We start from the raw sequence: 12,857 nt of genomic DNA on the forward strand, positions 1-12,857 counted from the left end.
CTAGTAATCGCCATCTGTTAATAAACTCGTTGATATGTCGTAATTTGTACTCTCGAACTGTTGGATAAGGATAGTAACTATAAAGTGACGAGTTTCCATTGCTACGATGGATGAGTAAGGTGTTGACAAAACCTTCTTCAAAGCAGTAAATAAATAATTCCTTTTGCCATACGATGGGATTCTTTTGAGTTATAAAAACAATCTTTAGTTCATGTAATTCCTTTAAAAGATGAGGCAAGAAATGAGATACTCTTGGATCTATTGGCGTCTCTTTTATATTCACAACAATTAAAGTCTCCCGAGTGAAGATTCCGAGTACTTGAAAATAGCTAAAAGACTTCAATGATAGCTCTAGTTGAATCGATGGTGTTTCTATTAGAGGTAAATCCAACTGGTCCTTCGAAGCATCGTTGAAGTTAATAAAAATGTTCAGCTTTGTGTTGAATGCTACATTAAGTTGCTGCACTATTTGTGTTACACCAAAAATCGAAGTAGTAGAAAAACTACTCAACAGAAGAACTATTAGCCAAGACTGCATGGTAATGACTGAGATTACTTGAATATGAATTTAAAGCTCATACTAAAAATAAGAACTAATTGACAGTTCAAAATTTAATCATTTATCTAAAAGACCTAAAAAAAGTTTCACAAATGACTTGTCATTTGTCAAGCAATTTAAACACATGAGTTGAAGAAAATAAAAGCGAACAGATTTATTTGACCTTACAGGTTTTTAAAAAAAATTTAAATGCTGTCAATGAAAATTTAATCGTTTATTAACTGAACTCAAAGTCATGGTGATAAACATTACATCAATTAACATTTTAGATGTTTATATAAAAGTAATTCTTAATCCGTGGCCAGCTGCAGGATTCTATCATAAAACATAGACTTGCCAATGCCAAGCCAAAAGCCCAGAGTGCAAAAACAAAAATATAAAATTGCAAATCGAATGGTTTATGTTGAACTCCATCATCTCTAAATAACTTGTGTATTCCACTATCAATTGTATCTCTCGAGGAATCACGCATCATCTTCATAAATATTCCACTGTCATAGATGCGTTGCAAATAGGTATTCAACATGTTTAGATATGGCAAAGATGAGGCAAGTGGAAATGAAAAAAATGCGTCCGATCCCAATGATAGTTTCTTAAATCGAGGTGTTTTCAACAAGAGTTGTTGATACAAAAGACAATCCATGCGGTCCCCATACGCAATGTACAGGAAGCTAGTATTCAGCCCAGCTCGAACTCTGTCAATCTCTTCTGCAGAAGCAATATAAGCATTGTCTACTAGTTTCTCTGGAACCGAAGATGCGTTTTTAAAGTATTGTACATAGTAGGCGGATGCTATCAAGCGATAAGGAGTATGCAGCACCTCATGCAAAGTATTAACCTGAGGCTCAAATAATCCAGATGTTAGAATGCTCGACAACATCGTCAGATACGTGTTGGTTAATATAAATCCACTGAGAATCAGAATGAAATGTATAACACGCTGCTGCCAATTTCTGATCGTACTTCGTGGATGAGGTAGATACAATAGATGACACCAACTGCTGAGGAAGTGAACTCCAAATTCCGATCTGTGCGATCCGAAGAGCATTAACATGCCGTATATAACCGAGGCTATCACAGCCAGCCAAGTTGTCCAGGTAAAGGGCTGAGCAAAGTACCAATAGCTGGCAATGGGTTGAGCATGTGGCACTGCAATATAGTCTTTCAGAAGAAACAACGGCGCCGTGCCCGACAAATTCCACTTAGGCTCCTTGGGATAGCAGGCGAAATCAATTTGCTTTGCTGCAATCATGACCTCAGCGACGTGAACAATACCCAATTTATCTGTATGAGTCAAGATTTTCAGTGTGCCATTGTGACGTTTTATGAACTCCAACATAACGGCATACATGTAACCAGCATGAACGTGTTCTCCTTTCCGGTTGACATAGTTCATCATTCGAGGGGGAACCATTAGGAAAACTGTTCGAATTTGAAAATGTTGAAAATTTTGAAGTAATGTCCATCGATTTAAATACTCTTCTATCTGCGATATGTTCTGCTCTCGAATTACTGGATATGGTCTGTAGCTATGAAGAGATATAGTTCCATTTTGATTATAAATGAGAAGGGCGTTGACAAATCCTTCTCCAAAGCAGTAAATAAAAAGATCTCGCTGCCAAGTGGTAGGATCCTGTTCCGTAATAAAAAGTATGTGCAGTTCATGTAGTTCCTTTAAAAGATGAGGTAAGAAGTGTAATAGTTCCGAGTCAAGTTTTGGTTCCTTTATAGACACAATGACTTGCGTTTTTCGAGTGTAACATCCAAGTACCCGAAAATATTGAAAAGAATTTAACGACATCTCTGTTTGTATCGAGGGTGTTTCTAGTGATGCTAAGTCAAAGACATCTTCCCTAGTTTCCTTAACGTTAATAAATATATTGAGATTTGTGTTAAGAGCTGCGTTAAGTTGCAGCAGTATTTGTGTTACACCAGATATCGGAATTGTCCGCACGGTGAAAATAGTCAAGAGACTACTCAACAGAAGAAGAGTTAAGCACGGCCTCATGATAATAACTGAGGTTCACCCTCATTCTAGCTAAATAGTAACTATGAACATTACTTTCCGCAGACAACTTAATTTATCAGTGCAATTAAATCACATGAGAAGTAAGAATTGCTTCCAAAGGTCGAAGTGCAGTAGTTAAGTGATGTATTTCTCAAGTTTAGTCGGACTTCAGCGCTACAAGAATTAATTACGAAAAATTAATTTTTAAGAACTACATGACAAAGTTAAAACCATTCGTAGTTGCGTAATAAACAATTAATTTAGTTTAGGCAACAATTATAAACATTTATTAAAATTGATCTCTCTTTTAAATGTTTTTTTGCAAGTATTGTATACTTATAAAATAGTGTCACAGTTTTATAGGTGAAGCTTAAAAAAGGCATAGTTATGATGTTTATTATAAAACATTAATATATATTATAAAATATGCATATATTTATGTGGAAAAGAGAACAGCATTGATGTGCCATCTTAACAACTCCATAAGAAAACAAAGTCCAGCCAAAGTCAAACCTACAGCCCAGAGCACAAAGACAAAGAAATAGAAATCCAAATCGTATGGTTTCCGTTCCGTTCCCTCGTTTCTCATCAACCTGAAGATTCCACTATCGATTGCATCCATCCAGGCATCACTCTTCATCTTGTTTAAAACTCCGCACTCAAATATTCGCCTTAAGAATGCATTAAGAAGGCTCAGATATGGCAAAGATGGGGCTGTTGGAAGTGCCATGAGTCCATCCATAAAGCTTTCTGGTATGACTTTAAATCGAGGCACTTTCAATAGGTGTTGCTGATATAGAATTGCCTCCAATCGATCCTCATAGCTAAAGTACATATAACTAGTATTCAAACCAGTACGCGCGATGAATAAGTTTTCCTTGGTTTCGATGAGCATCTGATCTTTGACTTCTGCTGGCAGAGAAACAGCATGTTTTAGATAGTCTATATAATAGTCATCTACCATCAATGGATATGGAGAATATTTCAGATCTTGAAGAGTATTAAATTGTGGCTCAAATAAACCCAAAGTTAGCATGCTTGACAACATCGCCAGATACAAGTTAGTCAGTATAAATCCACTGAGAATCATGATAAAGTGTATTGCAAACTGTTGCCAATGGCTGATAATCTGTTGTGGTTGTGAAATAAATAAAATGTGACACAAGCTGCTCAATAAGTGAAGTCCGAATTCCGATCTGGCAGACCCACAACTTGCATAAAGCATAATCATAACATAAACCACTGTGGCAACCACGGCGAGCCACAAATTCCAGGTGAAAGGTCGTCCAAAGTACAAATAACTGGCAATGGGTCGCGAATGTGGCACGGCAATGTAGCTGCGAAGCAGATAGAGAGGAGCTGTGCTGGGCAGTTGCCACGGTATCTCGGTAATATAACAAACTATGTCCACTTGTTTGTGTTGTATCATTGCAAATGCCTTTTGAATTGCTTTATCCTCTGGCAGTTTGGGTAAAAATTGCAATGTTGCATTATAACGTCTTACGAACTCTTTGAGAGCATTCAGAAGATATCCGGCGTAAACCATTTGACCCTTACGATTCACATATTGTAATAAGCGAGGTTCCACAATATCCTGTAGAGTCCGTATTGTAAAATTATGAAAGTTTTGTATGTGTTGTCATCTATTGAAATAGTCTTCTAGTTGAGGTAGTTCAATGGTTTTAATTTGTGGATACGGATGGTAGCTGTAAAGTAGTTGAGTTTGATTAACTTTATGAATCAAGAGAGTATTGATGAAGCCTTCTTGAAAACAAAATCTATAAAGATCCTCCTGCCAGACGGTGGGATCCTCCTCCGTAATGAATAATATATTAAGTTCATGTAGTTCCTTAAGAAGATATGGTAAATGAAAAGCCACCGCTGGATCAAGTGGTGGAATTCTTATGACAATAATTATCAAAGCGTTATGGGAAAAGTTTCCGAATAAACGAAATTTGCGAAAATTCTTAATTGTCATCTGAAGTTGAATTGCTGGAGTCTCTAGTAGTTGGTAATCCAAATTAAAATCCTCAGAGTTAATGAACACATTAAGATTTGTTTTATATTCAGCGTTAAGTTGCAGCAATGTTTTCGATATTCCAGATATCTGCTCTGAACTTATTGTACACCATCCACATAATAAAAGTAGATTTATTATCTGAATTTTTAACCGCATACTGAGGAGTGAATAATAAGTTAACGAATCCGAAACAGGGAAAGTCAACTATCCACGAAGCAAGCTCAAAGAACACTATTTCTCCCATAGCTCAAGCGATTGAGTTTTGTTCTAGACTTTTGTATCTTATCAGATCCAAGAGTAATTACGCATGATTATATACATCACAGTACATAGATTAAGGTAGTCGAATTATCTTTCTAAATGACCCCTTAAACACTACAACTATGATAATAGGCACTTAGGTAAGAAAATATTATGTTTCAGTCTGCTCCTTGCAAATTATATTTACTGCAACCATAATTTAATTCTATGTTAATAAGCGAAGAGGAGAGACGTTATAATTTTATTTAATCGTAACTAAATATTTTAACAATAATTATTGAAAAAAAGACAAGTAACACGCAGTTTGAAGTAATACATAAATTAAGTACATTTTCTTTAACTCATTTTATGAACATTTCAAAAATAAATGCGAGTCCAGCTAATGTTAAGCCAATAGCCCAAAGAGCGAATGCATAGTAAAAGAATTCCAAATCGTAAGGTTTTTGTTCAACTCCTTCGCTTCTCATTAGCTTGTATATTCCGCTTTCGATCGTATCCATCCAGGAATCACTCATCATCTTTGCGAAAATGCCACACTCAAAGATACGTCTCATATAGACATTCAACATGCTGAGGTAAGGTAAGGATGGTGCCACTGGAAATGCCATAAGTCCGGTCATAAGACTCTCTGGTATTTTCTTAAAACGAGGCACTTTCAGTAAGTGTTGTTGGTACAAAATTCCTTCCATTCGATCTTCATAGGCAGTATACATAAAGCTAGCATTCAAGCCAATGCGAGCTTTATTAAGGCCAACTTGTGTGTCGACGCACATTCGATTTTTTACTTCTTCTGGCAGGGACACAGCTTCTTTTAGATAATCTATATAGTAATCATCTACGAGCAAAGGGTAAGGAGATTGGTTTAAGTCTTCCAATGTATTTAGTTGTGGCTCAAATAATCCAGATGCTAGAATGCTCGATAACATCGCCAGATACGAATTAGTTAATATAAATCCACCAAGAATCATTATGAAATGAATCGTCATCTGTTGCCAATTGAAGACAGTGATTCGCGATTGTGAAATGAATAAAACATGACACAAGCTATTTAGCAAGAATATACCCATCTCTGACTTTGCAGATCCGCAGCTGGCATAGAACATTACCATACCATAAACCACTGTAGCAACCACGGCTAACCACACAGTCCAGGCGAAAGGCTTTCTGAAGTACAAATAGCTGGCAATGGGACGGGAATGAGGTAGAATAATGTAATCTTTTAGCAAATAAAGCGGAGATGTACTTGTTAAGTTCCATGTAAGTTCTATAGGGTAGCAAACAAAATCAAATTCCTTATTGTTTAACATTGCCATTGCCCTAGGAATCGCACCATCCGTTTCTATTTCCGGCAAAATCTTGAGAGTTGCGTTGTGGCGCCTGGTAAATTCCAAAAATATATTATAAATATATCCAGCATGAACGAGTTGACCTTTACGATTCACATATTGAATCTTGCGTGGCTCATTTGTGTTGGCAATCGTTCGAACAGGATAATGGTGAAAATTGCAATGAAGCTGCCATCTGGTGAAGTATTCTTCTAGCTTGAATAATTTTTGGATATGCATTTCTGGATACGGAATGTAACTATAAAAAGACACATTCCGATTGTTTTGATGGATTAGCAAAGTGTTGATAAAGCCTTCTCGAAAACAATATCTAAAGAGATCCTGCTGCCAGCTTTGAGGATCTTGGTCTGTAATAAATACTATATGAAGTTCATGTAGTTCCCTCAAAAGATATGGCAAATGATAAGCCACTTCTGGATCAAGAGGTGGCACTCTTATATCAATAATAATTAAAGCGTTATGGGAAAAGTTATCATGCAAACGAAATCTTCGAAACTTCTCAGCTGTCATCTGAAGTTGAATTGCAGGAGATATTAGTAATTGGAAATCCATATAAAATTCCTGAAAGTTGATGAATACGTTAAGTTCCGTTGCATATTTTGCATTAAGTTCCATCAATGTTTGTGTTATTTCTGGTGTCATCTTGGAATTTTGAGTACTATGCAATCCATATAAGAAAAGTAACAGAATGTTTAACTGCATACTGTTGAAGACGAAGAAATAATTATTTGCAATAATAAGTAACCGTATCGTCAAAAATCGACTATCCACGAAGCAAACTTAAAGGACACTGTTGGAATTTCATTTATGATAATTTAGTTTTGTGTTTGGCCTTATATTATACATATTTCATGGCTAAGGGAAATTGTTATATAAATACGAGTATTATCTCAGCTAGGCTTTATCTTTCATCTACTGTCATCAGATAATTAAATATTATTTTCCAACCTTAACTGGCAAAGTGTTAAATTACACCTTTAGAAACATAATAATAACATATTACCACAACACAGCCTACTTGCGATTTTTTATCAGATAATTGTATTAACAAAACAGTTATATAAAAAACAAGTATGAAAGTTACCGTCGAGTGAGTTTGACTCTGAGATACCCGCTACCCATTTTGAATAAATGCAAAATATTGCAGTATTTTTGCAAAATATACCAAAAACACTAAAATACTAAAAATATATTAAACGGTATTTTTGTTATATCGATATAGTACCATATTCAAAATATACCATACACGGCATAATATACCAGATTGTCGGCCAAAGCAACTAAGACCCCTAGTAAGTAGGCGCTTTTGCCATGCAAAAGTATTTCTTTAATAACTTCCACAATTTTTCTCTGATCGCGATCAAATTTTCAGGACTCATAAATACTATACTTACTATCATACACACAAAAATTACGCTTGTTATTAGATTTTCAATTTTCGGGGGCGTACGGGGGCGTGTCGAAAATTTGGAACAAACTTGATCTGCGTGCAATCATAACAAATACTGTCGAAAAAAAATTATAGCTCTATCTCTTATAGTCTCTGAGATCTAGGTGTTTATACGGACGGACGGACAGACGGACGGACAGACAGACGGGCATTTCTAGATCGTCTCGGCTGTTGACGCTGATCAAGAATATCTACTTTATAGGGTCGGAGATGCCTCCTTCTACCTGTTACGCACATTTCTTGTCGGCACAAAGTTATAATACCCTTCTACCCTATGGGTAGCGGGTATAAAAAGAAAAACGTTTAAAACGTTTAAGAGCAAGCCAAAAGTAGTTCATTCCAACGCAAAAAAGGGCAACTTTAAAGAATTTTTGGTGTAAACAAAAGTTACTTAATTTATTCGGTTTATGAACATTTCCAAAAGAAAAACGAGTCCAGCCAATGTTAAGCCAATAGCCCAAAGAGCAAATGCATAGTAAAAGAATTCCAAATCGTAAGGTTTTTGTTCAACTCCTTCGCTTCTCATCAGCTTGTATATTCCGCTCTCGATCGTATCCATCCAGGAATCACTCATCATCTTTGCGAAAATGCCACACTCAAAGATACGTCTCATATAGACATTCAACATGCTGAGGTAAGGTAAGGATGGTGCCACTGGAAATGTCATAAGACTTTCTGGTATTTTCTTAAAACGAGGCACTTTCAGTAAGTGTTGTTGGTACAAAATTCCTTCCATTCGATCTTCGTAGGCAACATACATGAAGCTAGAATTCAATCCAATTCGAGCTTTATTAAGGCCATCTACTGTGTCGAGGCACATTCGATTTTTTTACTTCTGCTGGCAGAGACACAGCTTCCTTTAGATAATCTATATAGTAGTCATCTATGAGCAAAGGATAAGGAGAATGTTTCAAGTCTTCCAATGTATTTAGTTGTGGCTCAAATAATCCAGATGTGAGCATGCTCGACAACACCGCCAAATACGTGTTAGTTAATATAAATCCAGCAAGAATCATAATGATGTGAATCGTCATCTGTTGCCAATTCAAGACACAAATTCGCGATTGTGAAATGTATAATACGTGACACAAGCTGTTTAGCAAGTATAAACCAATCTCAGACCTGGCAGATCCACAGCAGGCATAAAGCATAATCATGCCATAAGCCACAGTGGCAACCACGGCCATCCACACAGTCCAGGCAAAAGGCTTTTCAAAGTACAAATAGCTGGCAATGGCACGGGAATGGGGTACAATAATGTAATCTTTTAGCAAATAAAGCGGCGATGTACTTGGTAAGTTCCATGTAAGTTCCGTGGGGTAGCAAACAAAATCAAATTCCTTATTGTTTAGCATTGCCATTGCAATAGGAAAAGCACCATCATTTTCTATTTCGGGCAAAAGCTTTAACGTTGCGTTGTGGCGCCTGGTAAATTCCAGAAATATATTATAAATATACCCAGCATGAACGAGTTGACCTTTACGATTCACATATTGAATCTTGCGTGGCTCATTTGTGTTGGAAATCGTTCGAACAGGATAATGGTGGAAATTGCGAAGAAGCTGCCATCTGGTGAAGTATTCTTCTAGCTTGGATAATTTTTGGATATGCATTTCTGGATACGGAATGTAACTATAAAAAGACACATCCCGATTGTTTTGATGGATTAGCAAAGTGTTGATAAAGCCTTCTCGAAAACAATATCTAAAGAGATCCTGCTGCCAGCTTTGAGGATCTTGGTCTGTAATAAATACTATATGAAGTTCATGTAGTTCCCTCAAAAGATATGGTAAATTATAAGCCACTTCTGGATCAAGAGGTGGCACTCTTATATCAATAATAATTAAAGCGTTATGGGAAAAGTTATCATGCAAACGAAATCTTCGAAACTTCTCAGCTGTCATCTGAAGTTGAATTGCAGGAGATATTAGTAATTGGAAATCCATATAAAATTCCTGAAAGTTGATGAATACGTTAAGTTCCGTTGCATATTTTGCATTAAGTTCCATCAATGTTTGTGTTATTTCTGGTGTCATCTTGGAATTTTGAGTACTATGCAATCCATATAAGAAAAGTAACAGAATGTTTAACTGCATACTGTTGAAGACGAAGAAATAATTATTTGCAATAATAAGTAACCGTATCGTCAAAAATCGACTATCCACGAAGCAAACTTAAAGGACACTGCTGGAATTCCATTTATGATAATTTAGTTTTGTGTTCGGCCTTATATATAATTTCATGGCTTAGGAAAATTGTTATATAAATATTATCTCAGCTAGGCTTAATCATTCATCATCAGATAATCAAATATTGTTTTCCAACCTTAACTGGCAATGTGTTAAATTACACCTTTAGAAACATAATAATAACATATTACCACAACACAGCCTAGAGGCGATTTTTATCAGATAATTGCATTAACGAAACAGTTACATAAAAAAAAAGAATGAACGTTTAAATTTAAAAGCAGTTTAAAACCTAATATTGATGCTTCGACTGTGAGAATTCTGTTATAGATTTTATTAAGAACACAAATTAAGCCAAAACTAGTTCATTGCAACCCAAAAATACTATAGGGCGTCTTTAAAGAATTTATGGTGTAAACAACAGTTACTTAATTTATTCGGTTTATGAACATTTCCAAAACAAAAACGAGTCCAGCCAATGTTAAGCCAATAGCCCAAAGAGCGAATGCATAGTAAAAGAATTCCAAATCGTAAGGTTTTTGTTCAACTCCTTCGCTTCTCATCAGCTTGTATATTCCGCTCTCGATCGTATCCATCCAGGAATCACTCATCATCTTTGCGAAAATGCCACACTCAAAAATACGTCTCATATAGACATTCAACATGTTGAGGTAAGGTAAGGATGGTGCCACTGGAAAAGCCATAAGTCCAGTCATAAAGCTCTCTGGTATTTTCTTAAAACGAGGCACTTTCAGTAAGTGTTGTTGGTACAAAATTCCTTCCATTCGATCTTCGTAAGCAACATACATGAAGCTAGAATTCATTCCAATGCGAGCTGCATTAAGGACCGCAGGTATGTCATAGCGCATTTGATTTTTTACTTCTGCTGGAAGAGCCCCTGAATTCTTAAAAAAGTTTATGTAGTTGTCATCCACGAGCAGTGGATATGGAGAATGTTTCAGATCTTGGAGTGTATTGAGTTGTGGTTCAAATAATCCAGATGTGAGCATGCTCGATAGCATCGCTAGATACAAGTTGGTCAAAATAAATCCTCCAAGAATCATAATGATGTGAATCATCATCTGTTGCCAATTAAATATATTAAGTCGTGGCTGTGATAGGAATAAAATGTAGCACAAGCTACTCAGAAAGTCTACCCCAAGCTCCGATCTTACAGATCCATAGCTGACATAGAGTATTACCGTAACATATCCCATTGTAGCAAGCACTGCCAACCATAAAGTCCAAGTGAAAGGTCGTCCAAAGTACAAATAGCTGGCAATGGGTCGAGCATAAGGTACCATAACATATTTCTTTAGTAGATAAAGCGGAGTTGTACTGGATATTGTCCAAGTTACTTCCTTGGGATAACAAGTGAAATCCATTTCCTTGTTGAGTATCATAGCAAAAGCTTGACGAAATGCACCAACCGAATTCATTGGTGGTAAGAATTCCAAAGTGGCATTGTGACGACGGATAAATTCCAAAAATGCTTTGTAAATATATCCAGAATGAACGAGTTGTCCTCTGCGATTCACATATTGAATCTTGCGTGGCTCCGTCACATCAGACATTGTATGAATCGTATATTGATGGAAGTTTTGTAGGAGATGCCGTCTGTTAAAGTAATCGTCTAGCTTTGACAATTTAAGAGTATTGATTTCTGGATATGGATTGTAGCTATACAGTGAGAGGGTTCGATTCAGTGAATAGACTAGCAACGTATTGATGAAGCCTTGTCGATAACAATATCTGAAGAGATCCTTCTGCCAGCTGTTTGGATGTTGCTCTGTAATAAAAACTATGTGAAGTTCGTGGAGTTCCTTGAGCAGGAAAGGTAAAAATTTCTCGACAGCTTCTACAATTGGTTTTCGTTTTATATGAACAATAACTAAAGCGTTGCGAGGAAAGTTTCCAATTAATCTAAATTTATAAAAACTGGACACTGAAAGATTTAAATGAATTGCAGGCGTTTCGATAAGCTTTAAATCTATTACACTTCGATTTGTATCTTCGAAGTTAATATATATGTTTAGATTCGTATTGTATTGAACGTTAATCTGCTGCAATAATTGTGTTGCTCGGAACGAGGAAGTTTGCTGAGTAAAAATAGTCAGTAGTTGTAATAATAGCAAAAACTTTAACAACATTGTGAAGTCAACAATCCGTTGATAATAAAAATGTTGAGAATGCGAATGATGAGCTAACGAGTCAGACTACCGAACAAGTCTAAAGGACACCATTTGAGGCGGTTTAGTTTTATTGCTCACTGTTGATGCATATCAGATCGAAAGACAATTACAGCTAGGCAATATAATCAATCGTCGTGTCCATATTTACATGCAAGTTCAAGTCGTGTCTGCCTGATTGCTGCACTCCCAGTCTCACTCCCAGTCTCAGACTCAGACTCAGTCTCAGTCACTATTTCTGTTTCTGGGTGTCAGTCAAGTCAACTCAACTGGGCCTTATCGCTCATCTACCAAATGGCCCCTTGACCACGACCGCGTAATTGTTAGCTGCTGGCTCTCAGTCCGATGTTGCTGCTGGCGGTTGGTGAGGTTGAGGTTGCGGTTGGGGTTCGGTACGGTTCGGTTCGGTTTGTTCTAACGTGACCGCCCCGTAGCAAAGTGTCATAGTTATTTCTAATAAAAAATGCATTGCCAAGAGGCAAATATTATTCAATTGAATAAATGGACGCTAAACTCAGCGCTGATGTAAGAAATTATGTCAGCTTGATGGCATGTTCAGATTGTTAACAAGTTATTGCCACTAATATTTAACAACTTAGTACTTAAAATTAGCGAATAAAGTTCGAGTTACATGCATGCAAGGTTTTAAAAATAATATAAAGTTTTTTTTTTTCAAATTTATATTTATCAATTGAAATTCTTAACTAATATTTGGCCTTAACTGATGCTTGTGAGTTATGTAAGGTTAATTTTGGCCAATGCTCGCTGCAGCTCTTGAAACTTGTTAACCCACAGCACAGCACAGCGCAACGACATCAACAGCAACAGCAAAAAA

At 36.4% G+C, this 12,857-nt stretch overlaps 3 protein-coding genes and 2 long non-coding RNA genes across 5 annotated transcripts; 2 read left to right on the forward strand and 3 right to left on the reverse strand.

The window, feature by feature from the left end:
* On the reverse strand, positions 1-2,103 carry LOC133840142 (uncharacterized). Its single transcript, XM_062271805.1, has 2 exons — positions 969-2,103; positions 1-57 (listed from the first exon to the last, which is right to left on the reverse strand). Exons 1-2 carry the CDS (start codon positions 1,971-1,973, stop codon positions 1-3), a joined length of 1,062 nt encoding a protein of 353 aa, XP_062127789.1. The 5' UTR covers positions 1,974-2,103.
* An 874-nt stretch (positions 2,104-2,977) lies between these two features.
* LOC133842812 (uncharacterized) lies at positions 2,978-5,072 on the reverse strand. The gene has a single exon (XM_062276065.1). The coding sequence runs from the start codon at positions 4,111-4,113 to the stop codon at positions 3,004-3,006; it is 1,110 nt and encodes a 369-aa protein (XP_062132049.1). The 5' UTR covers positions 4,114-5,072; the 3' UTR covers positions 2,978-3,003.
* A 117-nt stretch (positions 5,073-5,189) lies between these two features.
* LOC133840143 (uncharacterized) lies at positions 5,190-6,992 on the reverse strand. The gene is made up of 2 exons (XM_062271806.1): positions 6,179-6,992; positions 5,190-6,112 (listed from the first exon to the last, which is right to left on the reverse strand). The coding sequence occupies exons 1-2, from the start codon at positions 6,894-6,896 to the stop codon at positions 5,190-5,192; spliced, it is 1,641 nt and encodes a 546-aa protein (XP_062127790.1). The 5' UTR covers positions 6,897-6,992.
* A 1,054-nt stretch (positions 6,993-8,046) lies between these two features.
* On the forward strand, positions 8,047-9,964 carry LOC133844843 (uncharacterized). Its single transcript, XR_009894640.1, has 4 exons — positions 8,047-8,137; positions 8,208-8,278; positions 8,394-8,938; positions 8,997-9,964. It is a non-coding gene; the product is annotated as an uncharacterized LOC133844843 (long non-coding RNA).
* A 208-nt stretch (positions 9,965-10,172) lies between these two features.
* Positions 10,173-11,799, forward strand: LOC133844092 (uncharacterized). The gene is made up of 3 exons (XR_009894567.1): positions 10,173-10,363; positions 10,434-10,686; positions 10,749-11,799. It is a non-coding gene; the product is annotated as an uncharacterized LOC133844092 (long non-coding RNA).
* The last annotated feature ends 1,058 nt before the right edge of the window (positions 11,800-12,857 follow it).

Source organism: Drosophila sulfurigaster, chromosome 3 (assembly GCF_023558435.1).
Source record: "Drosophila sulfurigaster albostrigata strain 15112-1811.04 chromosome 3, ASM2355843v2, whole genome shotgun sequence".
Classification (NCBI taxonomy): Eukaryota; Metazoa; Arthropoda; class Insecta; order Diptera; family Drosophilidae; genus Drosophila; species Drosophila sulfurigaster.

What these genes read in the sequence shown, in the direction of transcription:
- LOC133842812 (XM_062276065.1), bottom strand. Translation starts at nt 4,113, where the DNA reads ATGGTTTACGCCGGATATCTTCTGAATGCTCTCAAAGAGTTCGTAAGA.
- LOC133840142 (XM_062271805.1), bottom strand. Translation starts at nt 1,973, where the DNA reads ATGGTTCCCCCTCGAATGATGAACTATGTCAACCGGAAAGGAGAACAC. An exon ending in AGTTATTTAGAGATGATGGA is followed by an intron (nt 58 to 968) that starts GTTCAACATAAA and finishes CTTATCCAACAG; the next exon opens with TTCGAGAGTACAAATTACGA.
- LOC133840143 (XM_062271806.1), bottom strand. Translation starts at nt 6,896, where the DNA reads ATGCAGTTAAACATTCTGTTACTTTTCTTATATGGATTGCATAGTACT. An exon ending in GCCGGAAATAGAAACGGATG is followed by an intron (nt 6,113 to 6,178) that starts GTGCGATTCCTA and finishes GCTACCCTATAG; the next exon opens with AACTTACATGGAACTTAACA.